General features: G+C 38.3%; 1 protein-coding gene across 6 annotated transcripts in view; it reads right to left on the bottom strand.

The window, feature by feature from the left end:
* The window catches only part of DLG2 (discs large MAGUK scaffold protein 2), a 4,792,098-nt gene that overhangs the window by 3,063,525 nt on the left and 1,710,327 nt on the right, over positions 1-18,246 (bottom strand). Inside the window, exon 1 of one of the 6 annotated variants that reach the window (XM_044071160.1) lies at positions 8,728-8,828. The exons of the other annotated variants lie outside the window; for them this stretch is intronic. Coding sequence (XP_043927095.1) covers positions 8,728-8,805 — 78 coding nt within the window. The 5' untranslated portion in view covers positions 8,806-8,828. Of the gene's footprint in view, positions 1-8,727; positions 8,829-18,246 lie in introns of those variants that run through there. 6 annotated transcript variants of the gene reach the window in all.

Here is an 18,246-nt window from a genome sequence, read left to right on the forward strand (position 1 = left end):
GATATGATCAAGATTTTGGCTGAGTTAGAGGAGAAATGCCTCCTAAGGGCACTCATAGTGGTAAGGAGAGAAAGGCATATATTAGATAACTACCAAGTAAGTATGCTACTTTTGGTGTACAAGATCAAATGAGATATTCACAGCTGTGGGCAGTACTGCAGTCATATCCAGATCCAGCACTAGGCAACCTAGACAATCGCCTTAGGCCCACTGGCTTTGGTGGACCCACTAGCTGGGGAAGGCCTACTGGCCAAGGGCCTGCTACAAAAATTACATTTATTTTTTAAGAACATACTCTGTGTGCATTAAATTTCTTTAAGGAGACTTGCAGAGTGCATCCTTAATAGCATCTGTGTATTCATCTTTACTATGATGCATGCACATCTAAACTTTAGAGATGAGCATGATTACACTCGAGCATGGATTATTTATGGAGAACTGCAGCTGCTCCTGTTTCAGACTTTTAAGAGAGACTAGCAGATATAAAGCATAGGGTATGGGTGTGTGAAATGCCCCAGTTAGGAATGGCAATTTGGTTAACTTAATCGGGCTCAAACCCTATACCCTGAGTAAAGGACCCTAGAGCATGAATCCTCTATACCAACTACACAAGTGCATTTCAAGGACTGTTGAGTTTCCTTGCATTTTCAAAGAATGTTGAATTTCGGTGCATTATCAAATAATGTTGAGTTCCAGTGCTTTTTTAATGAATGTTGAGTTTCTGTACATTTTCTAGGACTGTTGAGTTTCTGTGCATTTTCAAACAATTTTTGAGCTCCTGTGCATTTTCAAGAAATGTTAGGTTCCAAGGGAAGAGAAGTTTACTATTGCATATGCTGTCTGTTTTCAATGTGTAACTTTGTTTAGCAAATGGTCGTCATCAGTGTTTGCGCTATAAATTTTGAAGGAAGAGGTAGTAGCATAACAGGTAGCATACTTGGCTTTGGTGCAGAAGGCTATGGGATTTATTCCCATACCATGTAGATGGAGTGCATATATGACAGTGTCCTCTTTAAGGGGTATTGTAATCCTGAGTGTATTCTCCTTGGGATGAGATGCCTAAGAATTATGAGCATGTTGCTGATTTGACAGTCATTCCATATTACATGCTTACCAATCTTTTTAAATGCAACATGAACCATTTATTCTTTAAGGGCAACAGGCACTAAATTTGTTCATGAAATGTAAAGTTGTTTGCCAGAAGCAACCTCTTCATTAGTTATAGACCTCTTTAATGTGGAATTATTCAGATGACTTTTACTTCTGCAGAAATTGTGTATATTGGCTGAAACTGGTACACTGTAATGACAGAGGTTTGAGTAGCCTTTTCTGGTTGAAATGTTCTATAACATGTAGTTTTACCATTATTGGTTCATACGTTATATTTAATTGCTTACTGGAAAAATGTTCAAACCTACAAATATAAAACTCACTCTAACAAGTGGTGCTGTATTATACAAGGAATATAATTTAATACAAACAGGATGGTGCATCAAAGAATGCCATTGTCATACTGACTTACTGGTATACCGTGCAAACTTAAGCAGGACAAGATAGCAACAGACAAGGGGCTGTGGATGTGCCAATGTAAGTAGCTTAGTCTTCCAAAGATGAGACATCAAACCAAAACTTTTTCTAGAAATAAATAGTGTTGCTTTTTTTGTTTTTTCTCTGCTAAGCTTTACTTGTGCATTTATGCATTTGCTAGAGATGATCAAGTGTTGTTTGCAAGTGATTGCATCATCAGATCCTCTTCTCCAGATCTCCACGTCACTAAATGATAATTCATTTTATGAAATTCTTAACTCCTCTTTGTAGGTTGAAACCCTCATTCACAAATAAGTATAACAAACTCTGAGGCTGTAATACCTCAGGGTAAGTTATTACACTAACTATAAGTTTGGAAATTGAAGGATTTGGCAAGGTGGAGTCACTTGTGAAATATAGTCATTCATCGAAGTGGTGTATGTTTATGTCTTATAACTTATCACAGTGATATGCACAAAAAAATAAAGGATGACCATCAAGGTTTATTCACATAAAAACATATTTATGTGGCTATATAACTATATAATTTCCCAAACACTCAGTGTCACTTAGTTTATGTAGCAGCACTTCACCATGTCTCAATGTGTAATGACCATCTATTATTTTATACATTTATTTATTCTTATTTTTAGTAAGGTGGATAGACTGTCTCATGAGTCTTTTAAAATATAGCCCAGAGCAGAGGCAGTATAACATTTAATACATTATTAGTATATTCAAAATTACAGAATCGGAATATAAATTCTAAGTTTGCAGGTACTAGTTATTAGACTGTTATGTACATCCAAACTTCAGTTAACTAGGTATACATGTAAAGGAATGCAGTATACATTGCAAAATTAACAAACAAGAGAGGATATCTTGACAGAAAGTGTTTAAAATAAGGACTGTTGTGCAACCTAAGACATAGCCATATGTACTTCCTGGGTTCCTAGCACTTTGTTGAAAGCTTAATTCCGTGAATGCCTATTCATCAAGCCTTAATTGTTGAACACCCTTTCATTGAAAACTTACATCATCAAAACTTTTTCCTAGGGTTTGGAGTTAGTTGGCCATCATTACAAATTTGCCCTTTTCCCCATTGTAGTGCAACATCAGCATTGGTATATATAATTAGGGGTATTTGGGGGGCACAGTCCATATGTTAGTGGGTGTGGTGGGCAAACCCCCCCACCTTGGTGAGTTTAAAATAATGTGTCATTTGTTACGATTGCTCTGGTGGCCAAGTAGTTTTATTTCTTAGGAAAACATTTTGATGATATAAATGTTCAATGAAAGCATGTTTGATGATTAGGGTTTGATGAATAGGCATTCATGGAATTAAGCATTCGACAAAGTGATATAAACCCGTACTTCACTATTGTTCACCATATAACACTTCCAGCATGGAAGTGAAGACACATTTGTTCACAGGTTAAGGGTAAGTACTAGGCTAGCTGCTCTTGCAGGCCATTTTAAGCCTAACCAGTTTTCCTTTTTGTACTTGAATGAGCCTATCTCATTCGATTATAGACTGGCCTTACCTATCCCATGACTGATAGTTATATATTACCCCTAATGAGAATAACTGGGATCATACCATAGACAATTTGAGGGAACTCAAGCATGGGATCCCTTCTTCTACAGTTTTATTGTTATTTCAGTATGTTGTTTCGATACACTGGGGACTGCCATTTGCAGAATGAATGCCATGCTGGTCTCTAGTCTACACATTTTTCTAGCCATCACAGCATATGCCACTTGTTGCTTCTTCCTCCTTAATGATTATTCATTATCTTATTGCCCCCTTTCTTTAAGTTGCCTTTACTACAAATGTGTTTATTTTTCCATGTGATAATTATTAGGCAATGCTTTCCAGAAGAAGTGACTGTGAAATATGTTGCCTTCCACATAAAAGCAGAACAAAATTTAATGTGTTTAGTAATGCAGTAGCCCTTAATGTTTTACTCACTTTTTATCCATGTGTCAGATTTTAAACATGCTGCCTTTAACAAATGTATTAATAAGCATTTGCATTTGATATTTGATCAAAATAATGTCTCTATTTTTTCTATAAACATGATGAAACATTTTTATTTGAAATAAAAGGGTTTATATATTTTCTATAGCCCTAAGCAAATTCTGAAATGGTGTTGTGTAAGTTCCTTTAAATGAGAAAGCACTATATCACAGAAGGATTGTTAGGGCACTTACCCAAATGTTATGTCCTTATCTTATATTTGCACAAATTCCTTCATTTGTGTACAAAGAACCACAACACTTGTGCATAGAATAAGTCTCAGTTTGATCATTATATTTAGTTTTTGCAAAGGAATACCATTAAAATACTATTTTCTGTAACTGTTTAATGGCATTTTCAAGGTGCAAGACACTTAAGTGGCTAACAGATGACACAAAACCTGTCCCACCTTGCAAAAGTTTATATTGTGTACATGCCTGTAGTATGCAGAATTGTTGAATGCCTTTGTAAAAGCTAATATTTTATACATCTCCTGTTGTATGCAATGTTTTTGAATAGTTTGAGCTGCAGTCAGCATCTACTCAAAATTCTGCATGTTTAATGAGTATAAATCATATGACAAAACTTAACTAGGTTTAATTATTTATGATTGCTAATTCCCTGATAACATGAATAAACTTTTGCACAGAACATTCATACACTTGCCATGTTATTTGGTTTAGAGGCATAACACCCTGCCTATGGCCCATGTAAACTGAGTTTGATCAGAAGCAGGAGACGTGTTTGCCTTTTTTGAAAGCTTGAGACAGGACAATCCAATGTCACTATTTTTTTCCTGTTATAAAATAAACAGCAGTAAGAGTAGCAAAGTCTTCTTCTTCTTCTTTCGGCTTTTCCCGGTTAGGGGTCACCACAGCAGATCACCTGTCCACTCATGATTGGCAGTGGGGTTTTACGGTGTTGAGTTGCCAGCCCAGCGCCCAACCTTCCACAGAAGGCAAACACATGCACACACTCACACCTAGGGCCAATTTTGAGTGTCCAATCCACCTACAGCATGTCTTTGGGATGAAACCGGAGCACCTGGAGGAAACCCAAGCGACCACGGGGAGGACATGCAGACTCCGCACTGAAGGCACCCCAGCCGAGGATCGAACCGGAGAACCTCTTGCTGTGAGGTGGCAACACTAACCACTGCACCACCATGGCTGCCCAAGAGTAGCAAAGTCTGTAAATTCTAAATCAGTTACTAAAAGCATGCAAACATCAGTAAAGAAAAACACTGCTGATCCGTTGCTTTTAAAACATTTAAAATATATGTATATTAATATGTTGTGAATGTTGACACTTTACAAAGAAGAATAATGCAAAATACTCAAATGCAGAAGAATGCAAACAGGGTGAGTGGCTGATATTTGCTATATAACATGAATTAATTTTAGTGCAATGTCTAATGGGAGAGAGAGAGTTCTCCAAGTGGATATACAGTTATATTCTTCTCACAGAATGGTTTTGCAGGTACTGAATACGCACATAGTGTGAAATATGGAAACATGACTAGCTTGATCTACTGTAGATTTATAATGCTGCTTGGCTTATGGATTTACACAAGTCTCCAGGAATTTGTGGCCTGGAAGTCATGCCCACACATTGTATGTAGAGTACATAGTAGCTCATTCCCCTATTTTATGTTCCACTTTGGTTATTTGACAACTTTATTGCATCTATTATGTGACTGTCTAATCTGTTTGACTGCTTCACATAAAAATGCACATTGGTATCACAATGACACTGTTCGAATATATTAGCCCATGGAGCCCAGGAGAAAGGGGAGGAAAAACACATTGCTAAATACCTTTCACAGATGATGATGATGATGATGATGATGATGCAGGCAGCAAAGAATGACAGGTTTTGTTCCAGCATACACGATAGCTCTTCAGCTGCTTTTATTGAAATTTATACTGTAAAGAGTTTCCATTTGATATACCAGAATCATATCATCAAATGCAAGTCATCCCTTTGGGGCCTCAGGCCCCTCCAGGTTTCATAAATGGACTGCTTAATACATGTCAGAACAATCTACATATATTGCAACTCCCCATAAATACAAATGGAGCTAGTTGCTGGCATAAAATAAGAGTTAAGTCTGCTAGATTTTTGTAAGCTCCAGCCAAGACAAAGTTCAGCCAGAATCTTTTTTTTTTTAACTTGGATTTTTTAATGAAATGCTAGCAGAGCTGCTACAATGCATTTTTCTAAGCAAAGATGTCTGCTGTCTTGAGTCTGTACTTATAAATGTGGATGCATAATGTTTTACTATAAAATGCAAATATCACTTAATATTATAAATACTGTAAGATAAATGTTAGGAAAAGTTTCAGTGATAAAGGATTATTCACAATAGTTATCAGTTTTGTTTCTCCCTTCCTTAAGTCACTACACCTTCAGTGCAACGAGTACATGCTAGAAAAAGGCAGCTGTTTTAGCATTTTACATGTCTAGAACCTGAAGTTAAGAAGTGCTGTTTGACATTTTATAACTTCTTCTTTGTTAATTATGCTGTTTTATTCTCCTTTTTCTTTGTTCCTTAAGTCAATAAGCTACAAGTTGAACTATCTTGAATTCAAGAGAACTTGCAACTCGTACATTTATCAGACAAAACACACAGTCATTCATACATCCATAGACACTATTAGTACAGAGTAGTAATTTTCTATTATTGGTCAGCAGACAGTATCTGAAATAAAGGTGATTCATCCTAACCTCCATATGAATGTACATCAGGGAGGTTTATTCAAAGCGTTGATATATTTTCTAAGAGGCTACACACGTTTATTGAAGGTAGGCAGGTGCAGATTGCTTTTCAATGGACAAATGAATAACCACACACTTTTGAACTCCGTATTTCAGAGCTACACTGTGTTGCAGAGATACCCTTTTCCCTTTTAGGATTTGCAGCACAGCAGTAAACGGAAGCTATCTGAGTCTTGCCAATATTATAATTTAGCAGAGAGTTGTGTGAATGGTTGGGGAGAAGGAAGTGTTCGGGGGTCTTGCTGCATGCAAAAAAATTGCGTTGTCATCTGTTCAAGACTCTGTGATCACAATTTTATGCATTTGTGACGTTATCAATTATTTGCACCAGATCTGAAAGTGGTAGCAGAAGAAACATCTCACCTGTAGTTTTATGGGTATCATTTATTTGGTCATACAGAGTCAATGTTTCTTTGCTGTAGTTCTTGGTCAGCATTGCCTATTAATCATATCTTGCAGAAATATGTTGTTTTATACTTAGCCGATGTAAAATTCTTTGGCACAGAGCACTGTTAATGCTTCAGCTGGGAACATCACAGATTCTTTCAAATTCATCACTCCATCTGCATATACAGCACCAGTCTCTCCAAACTTAATTTGGTTTGTAAGGCTGTCACTGCAATTTTAAGACATTATTTTGGGTGTTTCTGTTTTTGTTACTCTTATCTGCAAATATCCATTCAGGTGACTGGTGATGCTAGAATATTCCCTGACTATTTACTAATTTGTTTACAGAAAATATTTAAAAATATTTAAAAAACTATATTAACCAGCACAAAACTTTCTGTTTATAATGGTTATATTACACAAAATATCAAGCAAAGCAAATTAATCAATTAAATGCCTACAGTACAAACAATGCAAACCACTAAGAGAAAAATCAGAAAACACTATCTTTGTTATCTATAGTTAAACACAATTCTATTTTGAACTGCTAAATATCAGATATATAGCAGACCTTCATCATTACAAAAATGTTTTCTGGTTATCTAGTGCTGCTGCATAAAGAACATTTCTCAAGACATTTCCACTGACTTCATTTCTGATTATTCAGAGAAACATTAATATTTCAGCAACAAATGCATATGTAGCTATACTTCATAAAAGAAATATACACTGTCTCCTGTTCCATGCAAGAACAAAGTCTCAGGTTCATAGACTTAAAACTTAATTACTTCACTTCCAAGCTGTGCTTTATACAAACCACTGGTTGCTCCATTTCCCTTCTTATCTTCTCTGTCATGGAACAAACCTATGAAATTCCTGCATAACAAGGATGGATTTAAACACAACCTTCTGAGTGCTATTTATGCCATAAAAGCTAATGTGAATTTATTTTCAGATGTTCGTCAGAACAATATGCTCATGTCTTCTGACTAATACCTTTATTACTACCATTCTAAAATCTTTGATGGGCTAAGAAATTGGTGTTGCTAAAATCCTCAGTTACTACTCTGTGTAACAAAATATATATGCAGATACTTTGTCACAAAGTCATCATGAGCAATTTGTAGACAAGATGAAAACTGAATGATTGACATGCATACATTTAAGAGTCCTAAATCCAGGATATACACAAGCAAGTAAAATTTAGGATTTCAACTAATTGAATAATACAGGTTATATTAATGTACTGTTTGTCAGTGACAGCTATATAAAAGAGTAGAATCTTTCTGTTAACCATTGAATGTCATGCACTGACAAACAGGCTTACACAAACCAAACTGCAGCTAGAGACCAGAGATGCATGTCTGACAAGTTACAGCTGAAGTACCTGAGAGAACCGTCTATTGTCAATTCAAGAGCAGTGAACTCCTAGTAAAACCACAAAGGTATCATTGTGGTTTGAAACTGCAAACCTTTTATTTTGGTAGTCAGGCTACAAGCCAAAGGCAGGTTATCCCATGCACCTCTATTCCACAAACTGGTCCCTTTCTTAGTCCTGCAATTACAGGAAGTTGATAGCCGTGTGCCAGAAAGAGGTTTGGAGACAGTCCAGCTCTATACCTTTTTCCTCTTTCTCCAACACAAACAGTGGATTATTTTGCACACCCTCCACAGTATTGATCACAATATAAATTTTGTGCTAATGATGCTACATTAAAGCAAGAAGCTGGATTCAGATATGTAATGCTCCTCAGTGCAAATTCACTTCAGCATTCATAAATGCATTTACAAAACCTGACAGCTATCATTTTATAAAGGATTGTCCCGCTAGCTGAATGACAACATATTAAAGAACAAAACAGTAGAAACTCCTAGAAACAAATATGATACCTAAACAGAATCTTTGTGTCCCAGACTAGACATAAAATCGAGTAAAAGTTAGACTAACATGGAGGGAAACATTGTTAACTGATGACAGATAGGAAATATATTCTCAGCCAGTCATGAAATCCTACCTTTTCCAATTTTGTCTTCCTGGAATTGAGGACAAGTCTACGACTCAATTTTTTAGCATACCATACAGAGGCAAACATTCTGAAACAGGGAATAAATAAACAAAGAACTGCAGAAAGCACAGCACCATGAACTTGTGTTGAAGTTTAAAGCAGAAGTGGAGTAAATTTCAATGCTCTCTCGCTCTCTCTCTCTCTCTCTCTCTCTCTCTTTCTCTCTCTCTTTCTCATTCACACACACACACACATGCACTCTCTCTCTTGCTTGCTTTCATGCCTTTGTCTCTCTCTCTCTCACTCACTCTCACTCTCTCTCTGTCTTTCTTCTTTCCACATGCACAAAAACATACTTCTCACTATTCTTTATCTGTCTTTTTAAGCCTTCCAGACTGTTTTCTTCAACTAGTATTATTTTTCATAAAATGTATATCAAATTTTCAAAAGGCTTGATTTCAAATCTAGGAATTATTTTATTCAAAAACATTTTTCTTAAAAAGTTTAGAGTAGCACTAATGCAAACACAAGACGTTAAGAACTTTAAAAGGTGAGCTTTCACATTATCAGAAATTAGGAAGAATGAAAAATATAATATGCTTAACCTTGGATGCAGAGTGAATATAGCAGCAAATTTACTGTAGTAAATATAATTTATGTCTATAAGGGTGTTCATGATGGTTTCTTAATATAAGGACTATACACTGAGAGTGCACATGTGTATGTGTGGGTGTATGTTTAAGGGACCTGCACTATAAAACAACAACTCCAGCACCTTCTAGCATTCTCCTTTGTAAAACCAATAAGCTCACTTACTGTATCTCGGGTTCTGCACTTCACTGCCATTGTTAACCATAAGCAAGTACAAACATCCTAAAAATTGTTGGTGTAACTGACAGTTGAATAATTATCGGATCTGTTTTACTCAGAGGACGCACTGTAATACATAATCTTAATTATGGAAAAATAAAAATGTTACTGTTACTTTCTAATTAAATTCAGATCTACTATTTTGTTTAGAACATCTTTTAATTTCTGAAGGAGGATGTGTGCATCGTTCTGTTGAATACATATATAGATAGATAAAATAATAAACTCTACCCATTTTATTAATATGTATATAGACACACTCCTGCATAGACACATATAATTAAAAACACACGCTCTCTTCCCCCATCCACCAACACACCCTGTGTGCCTTTTTGTGATTTATCATACCTTCCTGAGGTGCTTGGTATGACAGATTGCACCCATGTGGCTATTAGGGTCCCAGTTGGTCCTCACAGAGAACTGGTACTGTAACAGGAAAGGCTACCACTCCAGCAAATGTTAGGTATTGTGTGATGCATATGGCTGTATCACCAACATCACAGCCAGGCATCAAGTTAGTACCCATGATTCCCACATTTGGCACAAAGTTCACTGTGTCACCACTTCCTGGATGATCAGATATCACATGGACAACTAGGAGGTAAGTGCGGCATAAATCACTGAACACTCCCATAGATACTTGCATAAAAATGCTAAAGCTGTAATGCTTTATCCCCCCCCCCCCAGCTACATGTGCTCCCTTCCTAATTATGTTTTTCAAGTGATGTAGGCTAAGCATTCAAACCTTGATTAATGCCACCAGTATCAAAGCCAGAGGGATAGAACAGGAATATTGCACAGTACACTATTACAAATCTGCATAGTCATTGAGAACATTTTTAGCCTGCTTAAAGCTCCTTTCCTTTGCCTGATTGAGTTTGGGGGGGGTATCTTCATTATGACCTGCTACTATGTACTGGATGTTTCCTGGGTGTTTCATTATGCACAATATGATTTGTGTCAGTCTGGTATAGCAGTCTCAGAACTACTGCCGGTAGGACCCGCAACAGGTCCCACAGCTCCCACCCATGTACAACCTGAAACTTGTAGCAGTTAGGACAGAGATGCTGGGCAGCCAATGGCAGATGCCTAGCACTCACTCAGACATGCACAGTACATGGCAGATGCATGGCACTTGCTCAGACATGTACAGTATATGACAGATGCATGGCACTGACTCAAACATGCACAGTACATGACAGATGCATGGCACTCACTCAGACATGCACAATACATGACAGATGCATGGCACTCACTCAGACATACACAGTACATGACATCTGCATGGCACTCAGACATGCAAAGTACATGACAGATGCATGGCACTCACTCAGCCATGCACTGTACATGACAGATGCATGGCAATCACTCAGACATGCACAGTACATGACAGATGTACAGCACTCGCTCAGACATGCACAGTACATGGCAGATGCATGGCGCTCACTCAGACATGCACATTCCATGACAACACAAGTGAAGTGGCTGAATCTAGTCCACAAGAATGGACTTTGTCAAACACTACATGATAGTGTCAAGTCACAAAAATAAAACTTGATGCATTAATGTAAACTGTAGGCTATTCTGGGCTCCCTGTTGAACTGTCAGCACTCAAAATGCTGAATGCCAAAAAGCCAAAAAAGAAGATAGAAAACATAGGAGAAGAGCAAATCTTGAAACTCACCCTTCTCCATAAAACTTCTTTTGCAGCCCCCCCCCTGCATCCCTCATGTGGGTGGCAAGCCCCCCTCAAACTCATACATAGCAATTCCAAGATCACCATATGTCAGAGAAAAGGGAGTATTCTGAGAGATGGAATCTTGGAATTAGTATTTGTAAGTCTGATCTTCTGGCGATTCAGTCCCTCCTTTCAGGACTTGCTAGATATTTCAAATGGTTACCCTATGCTGTTTAGTGCATGTTAATTCACACTGTGTATCCATCATTTTTCCAAACATCATAAGAAATGTGTAGTTCATATGGGCACAGATGACACTATTTTCATGGTAGCCCTTGGACAGAGGCACAAGAGCTATGCTCACCTGATGTGCTTTAAACTACAGGTGGAGTTGTGAAGCAGGGTACATTTGACAACATTGTTAACCTTAAATGCAATAGCACCCTGATGAAAAAATGAGAGAAAGTGCTGCTTTCTTTGCCTCTTTGGTTTCTAGCTTGGATTTGAAGAGGTTAAAGGCACAATTTGATGCATTCCCACTTGTGTATAGATGTATTATTTCCCTGTTTACTTCTATTTTCTTTTATTTTTATTTCTTATATATTTTTTTTATTCCATCCCCCATAGGTAAGAAGAAGTTTCTTCACATCTACATTGTTTTGTTGAATGTGTTTCACTCTATAAGTGCCCTGCTTCAATGCTGATGCCAGTGGTTGAGTGGGTTAGGTTTTGAGGATACAAAATATGGGCTGTGCAGGTCACATCTGTTTTATATGCAATGTTGCTTAATTATAGATGACCAGTCAGAACTACAAGAGCAGGACTTGGACTCTTGAGGTTCTTTCACACGACATGGAAATCTACTGATGTGAAACACACTGAGTTGTGGAGATTTCCAAATCTATCGATGCTAGAGCTGACCGGGCCACCCATGCTGCATGACCAACATGACCTCCACGCAAGTTAGCCTGACCTCTGCTGTGTCTTCCATGAGTGTCTCTTAAGTTCCCACAAATGTGCAGATGGAGGCTGAAACAGATGCTGTGTGAGCAAACACACTCTGCAGTAGAATCTTTATGGCAATTTCTATGGCCTCCACCATTCTCAAATATTGGAGACTATCCTCACATATACCTTGCAAAAATGTCACCATCTCTTTCTGAGTCTAAGTAGTTGTAACTTGTGCCTGAACAACGTCTTCATCTATATGCTGCTCTGCAGAAAATATTTTACATGTCACAGGAGCCATCTGTGATTGTTGACCTTGTTTGTTACCCCTGTGGATAGGCTACATGGTGGGAGTTTCAGACTCTGACATTGTTCTGCACTTTTTCAGGGGTTTCATGTGTAGATCTGACAAAGAGGTGGGGCTTCATGGGAATCCATCTGGTAAAGACCTGTACCCATGATGCTGTCCACGTAGCCCCTGTTGGAGTGACCAACTTGAAGTGGGAGGAACCCCTGCTATTCATTGAACTTTGTAAAAAAATATATGAAGAGGATCACCAAAGGGACACTGCAACACTAAGTCCAGAAAATGTATTGAAAAATGTTAAGTGCTTTTGTCAAAATCACAAGACTTCATCAGAACAAGAACAAACAAGCAAAAAATGCCATATTTAAATACCCTAACCGTTACAGCCATTGGTTGACAAAGCAAACATCATTTGCTGTAAAATAAATAAGCAGTTTAAAAAGACAGTAACACATAATCACAGTAACTGCCCACTACAACACACCAATTGCCACCTACCAACCACATAGACATTAATGTATTGTGTATTGAATAAAATCACATAAAAAAGCTGATTTTAGTTTTAATACAGAACTAATGGATAACTTGTCATTGAGCCCAGGTGGTTGACATGCATTTGATTTAATCTGCCACTTGAGCTCGAAATATTCAGGGAAGTCATCATTGTCCCCCCTTGTGGACCCAGGTCTACTTGTTCAAGTACAAAAAATTTAAAATAATGTGTTGGATGCTTAAATAAAACATTGTTATTTTGTTTTTTTACTATATCGTAGTTGTGTTGATATATTCTTTGTCTGAGGGCTCTGATTGTCTTCCCCACATAGTACCCCTCACATACCATACAGGTTGCAATATATACCACTCCCTTGGTGTAACAGTAACACTTCATAATAGTAGTGATTTTACCATAGTTCCTGACTCTAATGGAATCAGTGTCCACTATATAGGGGCATTGTCCACACCTCCCACATCTAAAAGTTCCACCAAGGCCTGCCTTTAACTTTTTCCTCTCCACCAGGCCTTTCAAGAAGGTGCCCTTTTTGTAAACCACAAGAGGTTTTTCCCCCAACCTTGTGTTGATCTTCTCCTGCAAACAAAAAATGGTCCAAAAATCATAAATGATGCTTCTAATGTTAAAAAAGTCCCTGGCGAAGGGCAGGGCACATGCCCTAGTAAAACTGTCAGTTTTTACCAAACCAGAGGTTCTATTCAAACCTTCAGGCTTCTCCAAGAGTGTAGAATAAATACCCCCTGCTCTTTTTGATTTAACTTCTTCAGCTATGTCATTGACAAAGTTAAAGGGGTAACCTCTTTTCTGCAACATACCCGTTAGGACATCCCATTCTTTAATAAAATTGTCCTGGTCAGACATCATTCTGGCCAATCTCACATATTGACCCTTGACAAGGGATTTTTTTCTGATGCAGAGGGTGACAGCTCTCAAAATGCAACAACGAGTTAGAATAGGTAGGTTTTCTATAAATGTGCAAAGTAAACCTACCCTTAAAGTGATCTTTCTTAATAGTAACATCCAGATAATTCAAGGTGTCAAGGTCCTTGGTCATGGTAAATTTCAAAAAGTCGGTGATGTTGCTGATGTAAACAAAGAACCTATTCAGGTCATCTTCACTCCCATGCCAAAATAAGACCATATCATCCAGATACCGTCCATATAGTACCCACATGTCCTTGAATTCAGAGTTCATTATGTAGAGGTCTTCCCACTGTGCTAATGCAATGTTAGCAAATGAAGGCGCGCAACATGCGCCCATTGCCACCCCCATGCACCTGCTTGAATAAATGCCCTCAAAAGTGATACAATTGTTGTCCAGAACCATTTCCATACAGGACCTGATTGTAAGGATAGTGTCATGGTTCAATGTAATGTTTAAGCATAAATAGTCATAGAACCATTCTAGTCCAACATCATGGGGTATTACTGAGAAGAGGTCACAGATGTCAGTGGTGACCAAGATCAAGTCCTTGTGTACAAACTGTACTTAACTTTAGACAAAGTCCCTGGAGTCCTTGATCACCAGGTCTCTGTTATCGAGGGTGTGCTTAACAGTGTTGTCAATATATTTAGCTAAACTGAAGGTTTTAGAAGCTTTTGCATCGACAATCGGTCATGGGGGGGGGGGTCTGAGATACTCTTATGTATTTTAGGGATTCCAAATGGTAGGAATCCTAGGATGCTTAGTTTCCAAGAATCTAGAAGTTTCTACAGTAATTTGCTCATTGAGTAAAAGTTGTTCAATGTCTAAATCTATATGCCTGTAGTATATATTCAACTCATTTTTGAAAACCTCTGTGTATGTGTCACTATACAATAAGTCAGTCATTTTACTATTGTAATCACACACCTCCATGATAACAATACCTCCCCCCTTATCCAATTCATAATCCTGATTTCACCATTCTCCAAAATATTACAGAGCAATGTAGTTTCTTGCCTAGTTAAATTATTGGCCCCATTATTGTCAAGAAGGTTTTTGTTATTGTTTTTGGCAACCACTTTTCTGAATTCATTTTCACAAAGGGTCTCATACATTTGTACTGTTGGGTGCATAGGGGGAATGAAAGTACTTGGTCTTTTTAATTGACCTAGATTTCCCTGCAACATGCATTGTCCAGCCCCCTCTTGTGAAAAAAAAGAGTTCCAAATTCAACTTCCTAGTGAATAATTTAAACTCCAAAATAGTACTGACAATGTCACTACCAGTTGTTGGCACAAAGTTGAGCCCTTTTGAGAACAGTTCTGCCCATTCAGTACTCACAGTTGTCCTACTATAATTGTAAATGCTGAAATCATGCTCAAGATTCTTCACAATGGTACATTCATACATCCCATCCCTTTCATTGGTATCATTCATCACCTCCAATACTGTTGTTGTCTCACCCTCTTCCATTGATTCTTATAATTCACTTGTCCATACCCTCCGTTCCCTTGTCCCCCCCCCCCTCTGATTCATCAATCGCTGGGATCTCCTCAGAGGCAGTGGTTCTAAAGGGGCATTGTCATCCACTGAATCTACCACATCATCATCTTCATTGATTACATTTACCTCTTCACATCTTTCGGCCCACCTAGCTTGTTGGCCCAGGGGTGGGTCAGAGTATGCCCTCCCCTCATCAAAATCAGTTTTGTCCCTAAACAATTTTCTTTCTTTCCTTTTTTGCAATTGCACCAAGTCGTTATCAACACTTTTAAATAGATTATTGAATTCAACCAACCTATGTTCAAACAATAAATCATGCTTAATTTCAGTGTCAAGTTTGTTGATGTCCTTTAAAATAGCAGCTATTTTCATATTGTTAACAGTAATAAAAATGTTTAACAATTCACAACCTTGCTTATTGAAAAAGTTCTTTAAGTCCTGGTGTAAGTGTGAGTCTTTAATAAGCCCAGTCGGATATTTCCATGTCCGAAGGCCCTTGGAAATCTGCTCTTTTCTTACACACTCGTGCAGATATTCATTTTCCAATTGCAAATATTTGTACTTGAATAAGGCTTCCTTAAAACCCCAAACTTGTTGCTCAAGACTGCTGTGTTGGTTGGTAGCATTCATATTCTGTCCATCAAAGATAATTCTGTTCCTGAGTCATTGCTCAACCGAAAATGATAGCATGTTGTCATTACGTGCATCTAGCGTGTTGCTAGATGCTAGTTCACTACCATTAACATTACTGCTGCCTGCCAGACCTTGTTCATAAGAGTGATTGTTAGAATTAGTGCTCCTTTGTGCTGGAGTAATCATTGAGATGTCAGGACTTGATATACTAGTATTATTGAGCCCCTGACTACGATGATCCGCTAATTGACCCAGAAGTGACTCTACCTTAGCAGAAAGCTCAGCAACAGTTGATGCAAGTGTTGCCACCGTTTGAGCAATAATGTTCAAGTCCATGCTGCCACTGCTACCGGGTTGCTCCCCTCCATCCATGACTAAAACAGACTTAGAAATTCATTGAACTTTGCAATTGTGTGCTACTATTGTTACGTTATTTCATCAGAATGAGACTAATGACATCATAGCTGCTAATATCAACCTGCTCTAGTGCACTGTAGTCTACTTGTGATAGTGTAGCTGCTGAGAAATCTATAAACAATTGACAAGCACTTTATTATTGCATGCTATAATACCTATGCATGTATTTATTACCTTTATATTAAGCAGCACAGGCAAAATGAAGGAAACTGATAGGTACCATTTGATGTTTCTGTTTGTTCATGGGCTGTTGGTGATCCTGATGTAACTGGTGGAGACACAGTGAAAGAGTTATTTACTAATGGAATCCGACTACAAATAGGTTAACTGTTCACACTTTCCCAATAACCAGTTGAAAATACTGACCTGATCCAGCTGCTGTGGACATTTGATAAGTGGCCAAACTGCCTGTATCCACTACACATTGAAGAGTACCTAAGCAATTGCCATCAGCATCATAGAAATCATCACCATGAAGAGATAGCAAATACTTCCCATCAAGTGTCATGTTTGCCCTGCAAATTGTACCCTAAAGGTGGCATTCAGGTCTCTCAACAACAGGTACTGTTATGACTCTGTCATAGTCCATGTTGGCGTGAATGACTTGAGATGTATCTCTCTGGACCATATGAAGTGAGACATGATCGAGCTCACTGAATATGTGTTCCAGGCAGGTATGTTCCTAGCCTTAAGCAGCATTCTACCATCACCCAGAATGATGCTTCAATACAAACAGAAAATGATTGACTTTAACAATTGGCTTAGTTTCTGGTGTCATTACAAGGGGATCCAGTATCTGACAGCCTGAGAAGACATGGTCGACAGATCATGATGCTTTGCCAGAGATGGCCTGCATTTGTCTCCCTTGGGCTTCAGGCTTCTGGCAAAGGCTTTTGCTTCCCCCATAGTGCCTTTTTTAAAGGTAATGCTGCTAAACAATAGGAGTCTAAAAATGAAACTGCACTCATTGCAAACATTCTTAACCCTGGAAGATGCTGACATTTGTGCAGTTAAAGAAACCTGGTTCAAAGCTGTGGAGAGCACCCCAGCCATATCAGGTTACTCTTCCTATCAAAAACTGAGACCCTAAACCGTGGGCAGTAAAGCAAAAGAAGATGGAGTTTCAATATATTTTAAAGACATACACACCTCCAGGCTGGTCAAACAGTATGACAGACAGGACACACTCCTGGTGCAGTTAACCATTGACAGGACCCCTATTCAAATCATAGCTAGCTAAAGGCCCTGAACTTTGACCCATGATGCCCACTCCACCTATCTGGACCCCTTTGAATCTATCTAGATTCAACCATTTACACTGATACTGGGCGATTTTAACTACCCAACCATAGACTGGAAGAACTACTCATGGCTAAACACAAATGCCCAGAGATTCCTTGATTTCATCAATGCAAATGCCTTGAACCAGCTGGCTGACACCCCCACAAGAGGTGCTGATATCTTGGACATGGTATTAACCAACATGAATAACCACTGCAGCATCCCTACAGTGTCATCCTCCCTGGTGAGATCTGACCACAAAGTGGTCACTTTCGAAGTCACCATCTCCGACCCCCTTCCTATGATCAAACATAAATAAATATCCAAAGCTGATTACAACCTACTGAGGGAAGGTCTAACCAGCTTCACAACCCCCCCTTCATAGGACCTGGAATAAATGTCCAAACCTATACCAAAGTACTATACGAGCATTTATATAGCTCAATGGAATCAGG

This window comes from Protopterus annectens, chromosome 5.part0, assembly GCF_019279795.1.
Source record: "Protopterus annectens isolate FY-2018-M chromosome 5.part0, PAN1.0, whole genome shotgun sequence".
Lineage (NCBI taxonomy): Eukaryota > Metazoa > Chordata > Ceratodontiformes > Protopteridae > Protopterus > Protopterus annectens.